Source organism: Hirsutella rhossiliensis, assembly GCF_020360975.1.
Source record: "Hirsutella rhossiliensis strain HR02 chromosome Unknown scaffold00005, whole genome shotgun sequence".
In the NCBI taxonomy this organism is placed as follows: domain Eukaryota; kingdom Fungi; phylum Ascomycota; class Sordariomycetes; order Hypocreales; family Ophiocordycipitaceae; genus Hirsutella; species Hirsutella rhossiliensis.
The window spans coordinates 5051731-5068468 of NW_025408671.1; the positions used below are offsets into that span (position 1 = coordinate 5051731).

A 16738-nucleotide genomic window follows, 5' to 3' on the forward strand; every position below is an offset into this window, starting at 1 on the left:
TTACTTAGCCTTTAGCTTAGAAAAGGACCTTATAAAGAGGCCTAGGCCGACCCTTTTAGCCTTTTACTAGCTCCTTTTTAAGGCTAGCTTTTTATTTTCCTTCTTAAAAAGGATTAATAAGGTAGACTAAGATAACTACCGCTATAGCTAAGGAAGGTATATAGCTAGGCACCTTATCTTAAGGTACCCGAACTATAAGAGGGAAAGAAAATTCCTTTATTAAGCCTTTAAAAAATAAAAGGAGGCCCTTAGCCTACCTTTTCTCTATAGCTCTAAGGAATAAAGGGAAGCCCTTTTAACCTTCTTAGCTAAAATAGAGATAGGAATAGCTAAGTAGCTCGAAAAGGAGTAACCTAGGGGCCCTAGGGCCCTTAGGGGGGGGAAACACCGCGCGGGAGGAACTAGAATAACCTTTCCTTTATCTTTACCTTTATAGCTACCCCTTCCCTAATTAGTTATAAGCCCCTAGGCTCTATAGCTAGCTAGGACTACTAATAGGGGCCTAGGCCCCTATTAGCCTCGCCATGGCCCTAGAGGCTGCATGCGAGTAATAATATAAAAAAAGATGCTCCTATCTAGGGGCACTCTGATTAGCAGTAACGTCCTTTGCGGCGAGCCGGTGCTGATGTCGAGATACCTCCGTACCAGCGTCCTCCAGTAGCGCCCACGGCCACGTATATAAGACGAATGAGCCCGACTACCGCCGTCGGCCAGACAATGACCTCGACGCCGTTGACGAGCGCCATTTTTCAAGGCGGCAAACCGTGGACATATTCTTGCCTCTGTGCTTGATCAAAGACTGCGACGAGGGCCGAGACGACAGCATCATGGGCGACAACGTGGCGCACCCCGAGGAAGCGCCGTTTCCCCTGACCAATGTAGACAAATGGGTTCTGTCGCAGACAGACGACGAGTTCAAGAAACACGGCTGGACAGACCTGGAGCAGATCATAGGTGAGGCCCCAAGCTGTGCGTCCTCTATTCACGCCGCCAGCTCATCCTTCACCCCGGGCGCGCAGAGACCAACAACCTGTCTGTTCTCAAACGCAAGCCCTCTGATCTCCGCCGATACATAAAGTGGACAGCCGACATCAAGGCGCAGTACGGCTCCATGTCCCAGTACATCCTCGCCAACCGCCTGCCCCAATCCTGGGGTCAGCCCCCTTTCACCCCTTCATCCCAGGTTCCCTTTGCGAGCCCGGCAGACTACAAGGTCCTCCTCAACGACTGGCCGTACGGGCTGGACCCTGAAATAACGCATATTGTCGTGTGGTCGCGGACGCCTATACCGACGGATCCCGAGACGGGCGACATGACGCCGGAGAGCAGAGCCCTTGTACAGAACTTCGTCAAGATGTACTTTGTTGATGCGCTCGGGCCGGGCGGGGGGAAGCAGGTCCTGTGGTTCAAGAACTGGGTTGCTCTGCAAAGCGTCCGATCGCTCGAGCACTTTCACATCCTGGTGCGCGATGTCGGCGACGACACTCTGGAGCGCTGGACTGGAGAACGGCGCGGACGAATCGAATAGTGCGGCGGGCAAAAAGACGGACGGCCTTTGGACGGAATGTCAGGATAGACAGTGGCGAGAGCTCCCCTGGATAAAAGTGCTTTACGCGGCTCTCCTCGAACGGCGGTTGCCCTGAGGTGCAGTGTTCTGGCCACCCCCCCGCATCTCGGCCATCTTCTGCCTGCCCATGCCCAACAGGCCCGAGCCGAGATAGGCGCCGTAGGCGGGAATCACAGCCCACAGGATCCAGCCCCAGTTACCGACAAACATGACCAGGGCGGCACACGTCCAGGTGACCCAGATGATGTCGAACATGTACTCGGTCAAGCCTCGCGCGCCCATGTCTTCCCCGGCGCTCTTGAGCGCCTTTGTGGCGACATCGTACTTGGGGCGGCCCGAGACCTCGAGCACGTACTCGCAGATGAATGAGGGGATCGAAAGAATGGCGTAGGCGAGCAAGGAGCGGCGGCGGAGGAGGAAGTGGAAGAGCAGGAAGATGCAGTTGGCGGCGAGCGAGGTGAGGTGCAGGCCGTTGAGGGCGGCCGTGTTGTGCTTGGCCAGGTCCTTCTTGGCCTTTTGCGCCATGATGTGTGGCTCTGCTCGAGTCGGGGCAAGCCAGCGGCAGGGTTTCTCAGGTAGGCGGATGTAGCAAGGTGTGAGTGTCTTGAGGACGAACAAAGGGGAGGCTGGTATTAATTAGGTGGAAGCCGAGGTGAGCGAGCCGTCGAGTTGGGATGATGCTGATTCAGCGACCCCGAGGTAGGTAGGTACTTTAGTTTAGGTACGGGTACTTTAGCGGACGGGACGGATGGGGCCCCAGCCGCAGTGGGTTGCCGCTGAACCAGCCCGATTCCCCAAATTTCTAGCGGCTGGCCACTGTTTTCGCTGGCCTGTTGCCGGGCACTGAACCACTGGCAACAGAGCCTAACGGCGCGCTCCCGTCCAATCAGGCGGGCTCTGGCACTAGTAGTAACTGCCAGACAACTGCGCGCCTCCCGGCCAACCTGGGCCTGCCCCCCTTCACCTCTACTCTGCCCACTGGCCGTCACGCTTCTTCGTCATTCCCGTGCCCTCTGGGAACCATCATCGTCCGTCTCGCGCTCCCGCTCGCAACCCTCCCTCTTTTTGCAGCTGCAGCAGCCGCCGGCTCGCCGCAACAGACGAGCGCTGCTTGCACACACGCCGCAGGCGATGCGGCGGCTCTTCCCGTGAGCGGTCTTCTCTCCCTTGCTGCGTTTTTGTCGCCGCAAGCGTCCACGCAGGGATCCACCGCCGTCCCTGTCTACGCCTGCATTGACAAAGTTCGCCCTCCTCTCACTGCGGCCTTGCTTCGCTCTGCCTTTTGCACGAGAGGCATCTTCTTCGAATTGATACGGCCTGTCCGTGTGGTTTGCTCCGAGACTCGAATCACGGGGTTCACGTCGCCTCGAGTGCTTCAACGTCAGTCACCGTCGGCCAGCCTCTGCACGGCAACAAGCTTGGGATATTCTTCAAGTCTCTGAGCAATATATCCCGTCCGCCTCTTTGGCTCCCATGGCACCGCCGCTGAGCTAAAGGGCCTCCATCCTTCAGCTCGGAACAAGCGCTCCCGCCCAGCATGGCACCTAACCCGATAGCTGTTGGGGGCCTCCTCCGACAGGTCATACACTATCACCTCGACAATGCCTCGTGCGACAATGCCCTGTTCTTCGCCGAACGGCTGACGGCCCAGGAGCCCAAGTCGAGCGACGCGCTTCATCTCTATGCCCTATGTCATCTCCGAGTCGGCGATTTCCGCTCCGCGTACGACGTGGCCAAGCCCATAGGATATCGTGGCATTCACCTGGGCTGTGCTTGGGTATTCGCGCAGGCATGCATGGCCTTGGAACGTTACAAGGACGGCATCGTGGCACTCGAGAAGTCGAGGGGTCTGTGGTCCCAGAAATGCAGCATTGGCAAGCACTCGCCCACGACTCGAGCCGCGAACCCTGACATTCCCACCGTGCTCTGCCTCCTCGGCAAGCTGCATCGTGCTTACGGAGACAAGAAAAAGGCCGTCAGCTGCTTCGAGGAGGCCCTCAAGAAGAATCCCTTCATCTGGGATGCGTTTACCGCTCTCTGCGACATGGGCATCAATGTCCGCGTGCCAAACATTTTCAGATCCAATGAGGTCCTGACACAAAGCTTCGAGCTTGAGCCTGGCTCGGCCCTTGCCGACGGTCGCGAAAATATCTCGGCAAACCCTCTGGATCCACTGTCGAGACGACCTGCCGCGCGTAGTGTCACGACGGAACTGGGCATTGACCCGTTCAATGGAAGCTTCCCCCATGCTGACATGTCAAGCCCGGTCGTCGACATGTTTACTGAGCCCGGTGATGACTTCATGTCCAAGATTCAGAGCGCCAGGCTAAGGCTCGCCGCCTCGACCAACAGCCAGCCTTCTGTGGATGCGATGGATACTCCCACGGGGACGCCGCTAACAGATCCAACCGCCTCGCGCTCGGGATACCCATCACACGATCCCCCGCAAGCCCCGCCCCGAAGAGCACGCAACGGACAGCCCATTGACCATGGCATAGAGGCACCGCCGCGGATGAACTACAGGCTAGGGGCAAAGAGGAACGTCAGGCCACAGGAGAGGGGCCAAGAACAGCCTCCAGACCTCATGTCTGACGCGCCCAACGCGCCGATGGCCGGCTTCCGCTCGGGGGCGTTGAACACCGCCGATAGGAAACGGACCTTGTCTGGACACCCGGTGCCTCGGTCGGCGAACTCGGAGGAGCCGGCGACGCGGCGCAGCGCCAGGCTGAACATGTTCAAGCCCTCGACCAGGGCCAACGCCGGAGCGTCAACGATTGGAGCCTCTGCCGGGCGCGAGCTGAAGAAGGCTAGGCCCCCGGTCTCACGCATCGTTCGACCGGGTTCCAGCGGCTCCAGTGTTGGCAGGGTAGTCAGCGGCAACCGGAAGCCCCTCGAAGACCCCGGTGACGCCGATCACGGGCAGTTGCTGAGGACCAAGGAGGCGCCGCAGCCCGCGGCATCGAGGCTGCCAGAGCCGGACGCGGCCAAGATGGAGGAGGCGCTTAGGTGGATCCTCGATCTCGTCAAGAAGCTCGGCGGCGGATACTACTTGCTCTCGCGGTTCCAGTGCCAGGAAGCCCTGCAGGCGCTGAGCGCACTGCCGTCCGCTCACCAAGGCACGCCGTGGGTGCTGGCCCAGATGGGCCGCGCCCATTACGAGCAGGCTTCGTACGCGGAGGCGGAAAAGTTCTTTAGGAGAATGCGTGTGCAGGCGCCATCCCGGCTGCAAGACATGGAGGTGTACTCGACCATCCTGTGGCACCTCAAGCGAGAGACGGACCTGTCGTTCTTGGCGCACGAGCTCGTCGAGTCGGCGTGGCACTCGCCGCAGGCATGGTGTGCCCTGGGCAATGCGTGGTCGCTGGCCCGAGACCCGGAGCAGGCGCTCAAGTGCTTCAAGCGCGCCACGCAGTTGGATCCCAAGTTTGCGTACGCCTTCACCTTGCAGGGACACGAGCACGTCAGCAACGAAGAATATGAAAAGGCGCTCACGGCGTACCGGCAGGCCATTGCAGCCGACCGGCGGCACTACAATGCCTACTACGGCATCGGCAGGGTCCAAGAGCGACTCGGGGCGTACGACAAGGCGTACGACCACTTTTACGCGGCGCAAATCATCAACCCGAACAATGCGGTGCTCATCTGCTGCATGGGCACGGCGCTGGAGAAGCAAAAGCAGATGGTGCAGGCGCTCAACGCCTACACCAGGGCGGCCGACCTTGCGCCGCGGGCGGCTCAGACCCGGTACAAGAAGGCCCGGGCCCTGCTAACGGTGGGGCAGGTCGAGGCCGCGCAGAGGGAGTTGATGATCTTGAAGGACTTGGCCCCCGAAGAAGCGACGGTGCACTTTTTGCTCGGCACGCTCTACAAGAACACCAACGAGAAGCAGCTATCGGTGCGGCATTTTACGATTGCTCTGTCTCTGGATCCAAAGGTAAGAAGGAACAAGCCGTGCCCGTTCTGGATGATGCGAAATGGGACTAACTTGGCTCGCCCGCAGGCTGCGCCCAAGATTAAAGAAGCGATCGAGAGTTTCGAGGACGTACCGATGGACGACTCGATGATGGCATGAGGTCACGATTGATGGATGGTTGCTTGCTATGCTCTTTGGACGTTGGCGACGATGGCACCGTGCATTAATTAAGATGGAAGAGAGGCGGCGGGCCAAGGGGACGGATGGAAAGGGACGGCGCGGACAGGCTTAGGATTTTGGCAGCGTGAGAAGACGACGGGCTTGATGCATGGCGTCGGCGTTGGCTTTTTTCAGGCGAGGGTAGCTCAAGAAAACGAACCGAAGAGGGCCGCTGGACAGGAAGGTACCGGCTTTGGTGTATCAGTAGTTGGCAGGCACGAGCCGCAGCATGCGCATCAAGAGCCTGCGAGCAGTGGATGGGCTTGAAGTTACGGCGCGTGCATTCCTCCGCGTCTCCTAGCCCGGGTGAGGTTATTCCATTATGGGTTGACAAGCTTACCCGAGTCACTCGCCGGGGTTCAGCACGGAGGGAGCAAGGCAGGCACAGACATGATAGACGATGCCGTGGCGAGGTGGCAGTTAACAATCGTTAAATCTGGCCTGGGAGCAGACGATCAGAGCGTGTAAGCGAGTCACACGAAGGTGAGTGCCGATTCGAAAGCTGCCCTTTCTCCCCTTGAGACAAGAGTTGGTTACAGCTCTATTGTGCTCCGTATACAGCACGTGTCTCTCTCATAGAGAGGCAGTTGAAAAGATACATCCCGATACTTCGTTCCTCTGGGGAGTACAGGGCACCTGAAGCATTGAACTTGCGTGCCTGCCAGTTTAATGCCCACACGCCCCCTTGGCTACCCGAAGCAGGCATAGCGCAAAAACCCTAAAAATCGAAGCCACCCTTTTATTGACATTTATTTTCCACACAATAAGTACGGAGTACCGAGCTAACAAAGGCAACGTGTTACTGATGCACGCGCCCTGCGTTAACCGCTACTGATTGCGGCCGCGTATTTATTCCAGGCCCCCCCCCTCTACCTCGCGTCCCCCCCCCCCTGACATCCCCCGCATCTCTCTCTCTCTCTCTTCTTTCCGCCCAGTTCCCATACACGTTCTTGGTCTGCAGCAGACGTCACACGCGATAACGACGCGACTCTACCTCACCTTCAATACCTCTTTACTCCCATCATCATGACTGGACGTAAGTGACTTTTTTATTTTCTCTCTCGTGTGCCGTGGTGGTGTCGGTCGCGATGCGTGGCCGACGCTCTCGGCCTCGAGTCTGGCCTGGTAATGATGGCTGCTGACATTTGCCCGCTTCAGGTGGCAAGGGCGGCAAGGGCCTCGGCAAGGGCGGTGCCAAGCGTCACCGCAAGATTCTACGAGACAACATTCAGGGCATCACCAAGCCCGCTATCCGCCGTCTGGCTCGCCGTGGCGGTGTCAAGCGAATCTCTGCCAGTGAGTAGCCATGCTTCCAGCCGTTCCCTCATCACGCAGTCCTCGTCTAACCCCGTCCGCTTCCAGTGATCTACGAGGAGACGCGCGGTGTTCTCAAGAGCTTCCTCGAGGGCGTCATCCGCGACGCCGTCACCTACACGGAGCACGCCAAGCGCAAGACGGTCACCTCGCTCGATGTCGTCTACGCGCTGAAGCGCCAGGGCCGCACCCTCTACGGTTTTGGTGGTTAGAGCGTCTGCTACGCGGGTAGCTGGCCGCTCTGTGTATGTGTGATAGCATGGCACGGTTTTGTACACGAACCTATTTTATTTATGGCGTTGGGGGGGAACGGGACATGAAGTTCGGACGCGTCGTGGGAGACGATTTTTTATCCGCTATTACTGAATGAAAACCACTGCAAGATTCATTCATCCACCTTCTGCTACGTGTCTCGTAACGCGCAGCCTCTCGACTCGCACGGGCAATGTCTGCCTGGTCGCCAGTTGTGCCGAGAAGGGGGCCATGATTGTGACCCCCGGCCTAGAAAACGCGTCTCTACCGATAATTCAAGCCTGGGTATTCGTGTGGTACCGTGCATCCGCCTCCCAGCCCCCCCCCCCTCGCTTCACAGATACTTGCGGCCGGCGGCGGCGACGCGGGCGCGGAAGACGGGACTGCGAACCTCGGAGTTCGCCTTGTAAAAGGGGCTCATGACGGCCTTGACCCAGTTCTCGTACACCTCGGCAAAGAACATCTTTATGGCCTCCTCGGTGGCCGGACTGGTGGGGTTGGCGCCGATGGCCGTCGAGGAGCGCGACGACGAGGGGCCCGTGGAGGATGGGGCCGAGGGCTGGTGCAGCAGCAGGAACTTTACGTTTGCGCCGGTGACGAAGCACGAGATGTAGTTGTTGAAGAACTTGTCGATGCACTTGAGATACCTGCGTCTCCGCATCGCCTCGGCCCGGGCTGCTCGTCAGCGTCTCTAAATTTCATCTCCCTTGTTTTCTCTCTTTCCGCCCCTCCTTGGCCTTCCTTCGAAGAGAGGGGAGAATGGAGCAGGGAGGGAAAGGCTCACATTTGGCCGTGGCCCCATTGAACCTCCTCGGCAATATCGAGGCTCGAGTGCAGGATGAATTGGTTGAGATGGCGCAGCTGGTCCGAGAAGCGCGACTGGCCATCGCCGCCCTGCTTCGAGGTGCCGAACTCGTACTCGAAGAGCGGGTTGTCCTGGGCGCCGACGATGGCGAAGTAGTAGCTCATTGCTGCTGCTGCTGCTACCGCTGCTGGTGCTGGCCCGTCGATGCCGCGCGCGCACCTCTCTGCCTCTTACTGCTGGACCGAGGTAGGCATTTGTGACGGCAGAGGGGTCGTCGTGCAAAACCCCCGATTGGAGAGAGACAGGCGCAGGAGAGGAGGCTCTTGAGGCGGCGAGACGGTGGCTTCTGGTCTGTAGCGTAACGGGGATAGTGGATGCAAGTGCTACCCAGCCTACCCCACCACTCACTCTACAGTATGTACGGGTACTGACCGGACGTTGTAATATTCCGTTCCACCATCTGCTGCAGCGCATTTTCCAGCCTCGATATCAATCCCCAGGCCACTGCCCCCAGCAAAGCATCCTCCTCCCGACGCCGCGCCAAACGCCCCGACGAGACCAGCCGTCTCCCTCTGGGCGCCTTTGGCCCCCTCAACCGTCACAAACGCCATGTTTGGCCCCTTCCGCATCACCAACCCCCTGTCGGGCGGCCTGCTGTGGAAGATTCCCTGGCGCCTGTCCAAGTTCCAGAAGAGACGGCACCGGCTGCGGCTGCGGGCCGTCGACGACGTGGTCGCGACCGTCGACGCCGCGCTGGCCAGGCAAGGGCAGACGCTCGAGGCGCTGGAGCGGTGGAAGGCCGAGATGCCGACAGAGGCCGAGATGCTGCCGCGCGATAAGTACACCATTTTTGACCGCAAGGCCAAGAGGTATCGCAAGGGCATTCACAGTGGGTTCAGCCCAGCTTTCCTTTACCACCACTTCTCCTCCGCCTCCTGAGGCTCGGGCTGGAAAGGCTAACCTGGATCTTGCAGAACTGCCCAAGTGGACGAGGGTTTCGCAGAGACTCAACCCGCCCGGTTACTGAGGCGGCACACTGTGGGACGGCGGCGGCGGCAGCAGCAACAGCACACTCGGATGCCATGGCGATTGCGCGTGGGGAACAATGCTCTGCGGAGACAGGTTCGTACAGATACGACAGTCTCGTGTATACATAGAACAACACCCTGGAGGGATCCACGGATCCGACGAGGAAGATACCGAACGGCTTTGGGAATACCGAGGCCAGGGAAAAGCCGCTCTGATGACGGCATGGCCAGCTCGACTTCTATATCACCAATATCTCAAAAGCTTCACTTATTGATGCAAGGACAAAGTCTGTACCTGTTGTCCCTTTTCTGGGTATCCATCAAACTCTGGCCACTCAACCCCAGAGACTGAATAAGATTAGCGCAGGTATCGCCCCTCGTCGTCGTAGTCCCTCAACCTCTCGGTCTGTATCGCCCTGCCCACGCCGCCGCGCCCCTCGTCGAAGTCCTCGCGATACTCGTCGCGCACCTGGCCGCCCGACTTGCCGCGGCCGTACTGGCGGCCCTCCTCAAAGCCGGGGTCGAGGTCGGTACGGACGATACGCTCGTCGAGCTTGGTGCCGCCAATGTACTTCATGCAGTCGAGGGCGTCCTGGTGGGTGTAGTACTCGACGAAGCAGAAGCCGCAGGGCGTCTTTTGGAAGCGGTCGAGGCCCATGACGAGGCGCTTGATCTCGCCGCACTTGGAGAAGAGCTCGTAGACTTGCTCTTCGGTCGTGTAGAATGAACTGCGTCGGAAGGGTAAAGACGTTAGTCTGGAAGGCTGGACACGGCGCAGGGCGTAACAAGGGCACAAACAGGTTGCCAACGTAGAGGGTCGTCGCGTCTGCGAGGGGGTCAACGGCGGGCTCTGGCTTTTCCTCGATGGCGTCGTCGTCGCGGTCGCGTCTCCGCTTGTTCTGCAGACGGGTGAGCCAGTGAATCGCATCGCGATGCCCGAATCTGGGGAAGGGCGTACCCTGCTTTGGTAGTATGCGCTCGGCCTGTCGAGCCGGTCGACTGTGCTCCTCGTGCCCGGGCGCATGGTGAGAAGCAACGGGATCCTCACGTGCCCGACAGGTCGACTGATGGGTTGACGGGAGAGGAGGAAGCTGCTCGTGGGTTGCGAGCCGAAGACGGACGGCGGGAAGAGGCCGATTGGGGCTCGTGAGCGGTGCGATGGAGCCTCTTTCGCACGCGCGATGAGTGAATGTTGGAGGTGTGGCAGAGATGCTGCGAGCTTCTTTATTTAGTGGAGACGTAAGGTAAGGCGATAGGGGTACCTGCTCAGCGATCGGCAGTTGTACCTCTACAGCCTCCGAGACAGCGGCCCACGCAAACACTCAGCGGTACGATGGTGCCTTGGGTACAGTACATTCTCCACGTGCAGCGCAAGGTACAGACCCATGCTCAACCTTGCAACCTTGTTAGCTTCATCCTCACAACTTTCTCTCTTCACAATCGCCCTCAACACACGCTCGCTGCTGGATCCTGCAGCCGCATCTCGCCCTCGCCACGTCACGAGAAGCTGGACGAGGACCATCATCACCGACTCGCAAGCACAGCTGCGCGATGCCCAAGGTCAAGCACTACTCGGCAGCTTGGCTGTCGGGCAACGCCCCCGGCCACCAGCTGTTCGAGCCCTTGGCCGAGGCGATTCGATCGCGCGCCCTGTCGCCATCCTACTCCTCCAAGAAGAAGCCCGCTGCGGGGCCCCGGAGGACCATTGCCCGGCGAGGCACCGAAGTCTTTGCTGCCGTCGGCAAGGAGATTCGATGGGCCGACTTGGTCTACATGAGAGATGACTGGGCGGCCAAGCAGTCGCGCGGGAGGTCTGGCTCCGGCATTCGCAGCATCAAGAGAGAGGATTCGATACAGTCGATAGAGAGCTTTGGAAAGACGGAACACGCCGCCGGGTTTCGGGTGAGCCGGGCTGCCCTCGTTGACCCGGCAGAGGTGCTGACTTGGTTTGCAGACGCTCAAGACTCCCGTGGCAGATGACATCCGCCAGCTCATCATCTCGCCCAGCTCACAGCATCTCGCCATCCTCACGGCACACACCATCCACATCTGCGTCCTTCCAGACTCGTCGCACCTGACGAGCGAGGACACGGGGCCGATGCGCCCAAAAATCTTCACGCTTGGGCCCACCACTCACGTCACGTCTCGATCACCCATTGTGTCCGCCCTGTGGCATCCGCTGGGAGTCAATGGCTCCTGCATCGTCACCGTCACGGCAGACGCAATAGTCCGCGTGTGGGAGCTGTCTGCCAGCGATCGGTGGTCCTACGACTCGCCCTCGACTTCGGTCGATCTAAAGAAGCTGGCCGACGGCATGACGTTGGACCAAGACTTCACCGCGTCCCACGCGGCCACCAACAAGGCCTTTTCCCCGGACTCGTTTGAGATGGAGGTGGCCGCGGCCAGCTTCGCGACGAGAGGGTCAGGGGGGTGGAATCCCATGACCCTCTGGATCGCTATGAGAGAAGGGGACCTGTATGCCCTGTGCCCTTTACTGCCGCAGCGCTGGGCACCGCCGCCGACCTTGATCCCGTCCTTGTCCGTCTCCATTGTGACCACGGTCGCCAGCATCGAGGATGACCCCAGCGTCGACGAAAACGAAAAGCTCTTGGCACAGCAACAACTACAGTGGATGGGCGAGTTGGACTCGCAGGAGCCTCAGGTCATCGAGGGGCTTCCTGGCGAGCCTCTGTTGGAGGTTTACACACGGCCGTCGAGGCCTGGCGTGATTCCACGACTCCAGGGCCCTTTTGATCTCATTTCAGATCCCGACTCGGGCGATGACCTGGACACGATGATTACCGACATCCTGGTTATTGGCAAGAGAACCGAGACGGATGATCTCATGATGGGAGAGGAGGAGGAGCTCGATCTGGAAGAGGGCGACCAAGAAGGGTCGTCGCTTGGCGTCGTCTGCCTGCTTTCCACGAGCGGTCAGGTCCGAATATATCTGGATCTTGACGGCGTTCAAGCGCAGTGGCTGCCGCCCAAGAGCAAGTCGAGGCCGGGTCGGACCCCGGTGCTGCCGGAGCCCAGTCTCCTCGCCTTCCAAGCCATCGATACCATGAGCCCCGTCGAGGTCAGCGAGGAGAGCTGGCCGCTGTTTAGCACCGACGTCACGTCTCGATACAACTTCTTCGTCACGCACCATGCCGCCATCACATTCATCTCTCTCACGTCGTGGATCTTTCGCCTCGAGGGAGAGCTGCTCGGTGACCACGAGGCAGGCACAGACTTTAGAATCGGACTGTTGGTCAACTCGCAATCCGGTAGGGACAGGATTTACGCCCAGCCGACAGCCGACGTCGCCGTGCCCCTGGCTGCCTGCGTGGCCATCCGCGACCCCGACCTGGGCTACTTTTTGCTCTCTGCGACGCCCTACGAGCCGGTGGCCTTGACGTTTGAGACTCCGGACATTGAGACGGAGCCGCTACGCCAAGAAAGCTCGCCTCTGGACGGCGAGGCCAGCATGGCTCCGCTGGAATTTTACGAGCCTCGCCCCGTGTTCAACCCGCCGCATGCCTTTGACCAAGGCTCAGCGCTGCCGACACTGCTCGAACGTCTGCGGACGTCTCGTCACAAGACAGTTGTCAACCAGGAAGTGAAACTGAGCCCGCTCACGCTCCAGATCTTCACGGACGCCCACAAGGTCCTTAGCGACGAGACCTTTAGACTTGGAATGGCGGCAGCCGAGCTGTTTCGGCGATGCGAGCTGCTTCAGGCGGAGCTGCGGCAACAGATTCGCAAGGCCAACGAGGTCAAGGGCAAGGTGGACACGATTAGCGGAGCCCACCGGCCCGACCACGAGACGGACAATGCGACGTACGATCGAAGAATCTCCGAGGCCAAGACTCGCCAGGACAAGCTGGCGCAACGGGTGGACAGCTTGCGAAAGCTCGTGGGCCGAGCCACGACGAGGGACCTGAGCACCAAGGAACGCGCGTTTGTGGAGGAAGTCAGGATACTGGATGCCAGTTTGGGCGGCGAGGCGGGCGGCGAGGCGATTGGGGCTCGGCAGCAGGCCAAGCAACCGTGGAAGCGGCTGGAGGAAGTGACGAGTCTGCAGACCGAACTGCTGGACGAGGCGGGGTCGTTGAGTAAGCCGGGCAATGTCGAAGCGGCCAAGCCAGGGGAAATCAGGATTCCGCAGGATATCCGGCGGAGCAAGCTCCAGCAAGTGCAAGGACTCTTGTCGAGGGAGACGGCCCTGGTCGAAGCGCTGACCTCGCGGCTGGAGCGGCTACAGGCCGACGTGTGAGATTAAAGACGGACGATGCAACTTGCTGACATTAGATGACGGGGATGTGTGGGGGGCCGGCCTTTCGGGAGGATGTCTATGGGAAGAGATGAGCCAGAAGCAAAGTGACCAGTTTCCTCTGTCTCTCTCTTCCATCTGTTTGTGTCTTTCTGCCTCGTATCCCCTTCCCCTCCCCCCCTTTTGACGCGACGCACCACGCTCTCTTGTCCAGTGAGGTGGGAATGAAGCGGGAAAAGGCTCCTGGTTGCCCCCTCTCTTTCACGGGCAAAGTGCCGTTGGATGAGGTCGTGCTGGGATCGGCAGCTGGATGGCGCACTTGTCGCTGCCGACAGAGACTGAGATCTGTGACCCGCAACGGCCCCAGGGCGGGGCGTCAAATCGGAGGAGCAGGAAAGGGTTGCGGAGGTGGAGAAAGGCGAGCGGAAAATGAGGCTGTCGCCAGGGACTTGGCCTCGTGGCGACCAATCGGCTCTTGCAAAATGAGGCTGCTGCGGCCTATTTGGTCGATACGATGGCACCACGAACACGGGCCGGTTGAGAGCGAAAGCAAGACAAGCATGATTGCTATTTTGTCTTCACCGTGCTGCACGGCCGATACATGAGACACAGCCATTTGCTATGGCTCTGGAGCCGGTGCGTGAATCTCAGGGCTGAGGCCGTGAACGAACAAGCCCAAAGGAAGAAAGGGGGGGGGGCTGATGAGCAGCCAGGGCGATGTGCGGAGGCGCACAGACGGCGCTGCATCGAGCTCGCTGGGCCAGTGGCCGTCCTTCGCACGCAGACCACGACGGCTAGCGCCTGGATTCACGTCTGCGTTGGCCTCGTCGTGCGGTGAATCAAAAAGGTTGTGCAGGTGGCTTGCAGGCGCAGCGTGTGCGAGCGACCGGCTCCCGTAGGGCCGGACCAGAGCACGACGCAAACCAGCTCCGTCATATCGCACAGGCCCACGCCCATGTACAGCTGGCTGCCTACATGCGGCGGCAGGGCAGGGCTCGAACCGGAGGCAGAGGCCCTCTGGCCCGCCTGTGACTGGTGATATACTGGGGGACGGACAGCAGGGTGCATGGCGTTGCTGCTGCGTCCGGCCATCGGGAAGTGGCCGGGGTGTTTGCTTTTTGTCCCTGCTCGCGTCGTCGGACGAGACCGTGAACGAATAGGTGGGACAGCAAGTGGGAGGAGGCGGAGGACGTTGAAAGACACGCCGGGGGGGCAAGCGAGTGTTGCTCAACGTCTCCCCCACCCTCCCCCCTTTTCCATCTACTCCCCTCACCGGAGGAATGGCTGCCTGCGAGCTGCGTGGCGACGCAGTACCGACGATGGGCCATCTATAAATAAGGCACAGGCGCGTGCCCTGTGCTCTGGAGACGAGCCATCACAGAGACTCGCTTCCTCAGGCCCGTCCACCGTGCCGCCCATGACGCTTTCGTATCGTCCCGCCCCGACCACGCCCGCTGCACCGACCACGATGGCCTTTTCGAGCCCGGCCGGCATCATATATCAGGCTCTCATACAGAGTAGGCAACCAGACCCTCCCCGTCTTTCCTTTCCAACCGCCACTTGGTCGCGGGGTGCTCATCAAGAACAACAGGCAACTGCCAGACGTTTCTGGGCGGCGACATCGATGTCGACGTCGTGTCGCAGCTCGACGCCGTGGGCACCAGGTGGCAGGTCCACGTGCTGCGCACCGACGATGCCGGGAAGCGCACCGCCGTGCTCAGCGGGGCGGCGCCGACGCTGCACGAGGCCTTTGAGGAGCTGCACCGCAAGTCGGCGCAGGCCGTGGACCGGTACGTGACCGCCAACGGCTTCGACGCCAGGGGGACGCCCGGGCGGCGGCGCGGCAGGAAGAGATGCCCCGGTCGCCGGTCGGGGCTGCGGGATGTGTCGACGGAGGGGTCGGCTTCGGAGAAGAGCCTCGCGTCGTCGATGTCGACGCTGACGGCGAGCTCGGCGTCGGCTTCGGGCTCTGACTCTTCGTCCTCGGCTGGAGAGGAGGAAGAAGGAGAGGAAGTCATCGAGGCTCCTAAGAAGTCGTCGGGCCGGAAGCAGGACAAGGTTAAGGCGCGGTCCAAGAAGCTGCCCGGTTTCGACTTGGCTGTGGAACATGGCGCCGCACACCGGCCATGGAACACGGGCCTGCCGCCACCTCCGGTCCGGGCCAACAAGGCCGGCCCGCAACCGCCTCCAGGTCCCCTGGGCGTCAGACCGCCTCCGGGATGGCCTACCGGAAGGTTTCCAGGCACGGGGAACATGGGCGACACCGGCAGAGGCGCCAACAATACCAAGATTCCGGGGCATTTGCCGCCGCCGCCGCCCCTGTTAAAGGGACCCGGCGCGCGGCCCGTGACGCACCACCTAATGCCCATGACCATGACGCCGCCCATGAGCCCGCCGGTACACATGAGCATCATCCTGACGGTCGACTGGGCGGGCCACGGGCAGGCCACGTTTGCCGACGAGTGCGACCTCAGCGTGACGGCGGTGCAGCGCAAGGTGCGCACGCTGCTGGCGCGGCGGGCGGGCGAGTTCGGCAACGCGTCGCCGCGCCACTTCCCGGCGGGGGCCCGGCCCGGGGGCTGCGAGGTCGCGGTGCGCAGGGTGCGCGTCGACGGCCAGGTGTTTGTCCTGGCGGGCGCCGACGACTGCCTGGCCATGGTGGTGGCGAGCGTCGGGCCGGCGCCGCGAGTGGTGCACGTCTTTGTCGACGTCCGCGGCGACGAGCACGACGTCGTCTACTGCGATGACTGAGGGCTGCTGGGTGGCCCCGGCTAGCTAGCCCCGGGTGCCGGCGTTGGCAGCGTTGTACCGGTGCGGGCTGGAGTGGGATATCGAGCATCGTCGTGTCACGACAGGAAAAGGGGGTGTGCGTCGAGCGAGGCCGGAGGGGGGGCGCCTTGACACGCAGAGAAAGGGGCTGCTTGCTATATCAATGCACATGTAGGTATCTGTCTCTATTCGAATGATTGGTCGTGCCAGCGTGAAACTCGTCGCTTCTCATCTGTGCTTCTACTCCCAAGCGATAACTCCACCACACGTAAGGCCCTGGTGTCTGCTGTGACCTGCTCGACTCGCCTCGTCTGCATCATACTGAGCACTTGGACATATACAACACATCCACCCGGACACGCACACGACCTCGCGGCATGGAAGCTGTGCCCCGGAGGCGGCTTGGGGAGGACGGCAGCAGGGGAGCGGGAGGCGGCTTCGGGGAACGGCAGCCTGGATCCTGGGCGCGAGAGCGTGTTTGCCACGCCGTCGGCTGCGTGTCTGCAATGCACATGTGCAGATGTACATGTGCATTGTGTATGTGTGAGCGTGTGGTGGTTGGTCGCGTTGTTACGCAGCAGGGGATGCGAAAAGGGGGGGGGCACAGGGGAGAGGC

The 16738-nt window shown here is 60.7% G+C and overlaps 9 protein-coding genes across 9 annotated transcripts; 6 read left to right on the forward strand and 3 right to left on the reverse strand.

Moving 5' to 3' along the window:
- Positions 1 to 827: 827 nt before the first annotated feature.
- On the forward strand, positions 828 to 1528 carry HRG_06059 (uncharacterized protein; the record flags this gene model as incomplete). The annotated part of the gene is made up of 2 exons (XM_044864530.1): positions 828 to 954; positions 1020 to 1528. 2 exons carry the CDS (start codon positions 828 to 830, stop codon positions 1526 to 1528), a joined length of 636 nt encoding a protein of 211 aa, XP_044721062.1.
- An 81-nt stretch (positions 1529 to 1609) lies between these two features.
- HRG_06060 (uncharacterized protein) lies at positions 1610 to 2092 on the reverse strand (the record flags this gene model as incomplete). Its single annotated transcript, XM_044864531.1, has 1 exon — positions 1610 to 2092. The coding sequence occupies one exon, from the start codon at positions 2090 to 2092 to the stop codon at positions 1610 to 1612; it is 483 nt and encodes a 160-aa protein (XP_044721063.1).
- A 1012-nt stretch (positions 2093 to 3104) lies between these two features.
- Positions 3105 to 5639, forward strand: HRG_06061 (tetratricopeptide repeat domain-containing protein; the record flags this gene model as incomplete). Its single annotated transcript, XM_044864532.1, has 2 exons — positions 3105 to 5501; positions 5568 to 5639. The coding sequence occupies 2 exons, from the start codon at positions 3105 to 3107 to the stop codon at positions 5637 to 5639; spliced, it is 2469 nt and encodes an 822-aa protein (XP_044721064.1).
- A 1086-nt stretch (positions 5640 to 6725) lies between these two features.
- Positions 6726 to 7225, forward strand: HRG_06062 (centromere kinetochore component CENP-T histone fold domain-containing protein; the record flags this gene model as incomplete). The annotated part of the gene is made up of 3 exons (XM_044864533.1): positions 6726 to 6735; positions 6858 to 6995; positions 7062 to 7225. 3 exons carry the CDS (start codon positions 6726 to 6728, stop codon positions 7223 to 7225), a joined length of 312 nt encoding a protein of 103 aa, XP_044721065.1.
- Positions 7226 to 7599: 374 nt separating this feature from the next.
- On the reverse strand, positions 7600 to 8234 carry HRG_06063 (trafficking protein particle complex subunit 2; the record flags this gene model as incomplete). The annotated part of the gene is made up of 2 exons (XM_044864534.1): positions 7600 to 7912; positions 8050 to 8234. The coding sequence occupies 2 exons, from the start codon at positions 8232 to 8234 to the stop codon at positions 7600 to 7602; spliced, it is 498 nt and encodes a 165-aa protein (XP_044721066.1).
- A 445-nt stretch (positions 8235 to 8679) lies between these two features.
- Positions 8680 to 9097, forward strand: HRG_06064 (mitochondrial ribosomal protein; the record flags this gene model as incomplete). The annotated part of the gene is made up of 2 exons (XM_044864535.1): positions 8680 to 8959; positions 9045 to 9097. 2 exons carry the CDS (start codon positions 8680 to 8682, stop codon positions 9095 to 9097), a joined length of 333 nt encoding a protein of 110 aa, XP_044721067.1.
- Positions 9098 to 9456: 359 nt separating this feature from the next.
- HRG_06065 (RNA recognition motif) lies at positions 9457 to 10122 on the reverse strand (the record flags this gene model as incomplete). Its single annotated transcript, XM_044864536.1, has 3 exons — positions 9457 to 9826; positions 9897 to 9997; positions 10057 to 10122. 3 exons carry the CDS (start codon positions 10120 to 10122, stop codon positions 9457 to 9459), a joined length of 537 nt encoding a protein of 178 aa, XP_044721068.1.
- A 527-nt stretch (positions 10123 to 10649) lies between these two features.
- Positions 10650 to 13356, forward strand: HRG_06066 (uncharacterized protein; the record flags this gene model as incomplete). The annotated part of the gene is made up of 2 exons (XM_044864537.1): positions 10650 to 11000; positions 11053 to 13356. 2 exons carry the CDS (start codon positions 10650 to 10652, stop codon positions 13354 to 13356), a joined length of 2655 nt encoding a protein of 884 aa, XP_044721069.1.
- Positions 13357 to 14821: 1465 nt separating this feature from the next.
- HRG_06067 (uncharacterized protein) lies at positions 14822 to 16104 on the forward strand (the record flags this gene model as incomplete). The annotated part of the gene is made up of 2 exons (XM_044864538.1): positions 14822 to 14870; positions 14945 to 16104. The coding sequence occupies 2 exons, from the start codon at positions 14822 to 14824 to the stop codon at positions 16102 to 16104; spliced, it is 1209 nt and encodes a 402-aa protein (XP_044721070.1).
- Positions 16105 to 16738: the final 634 nt, after the last annotated feature.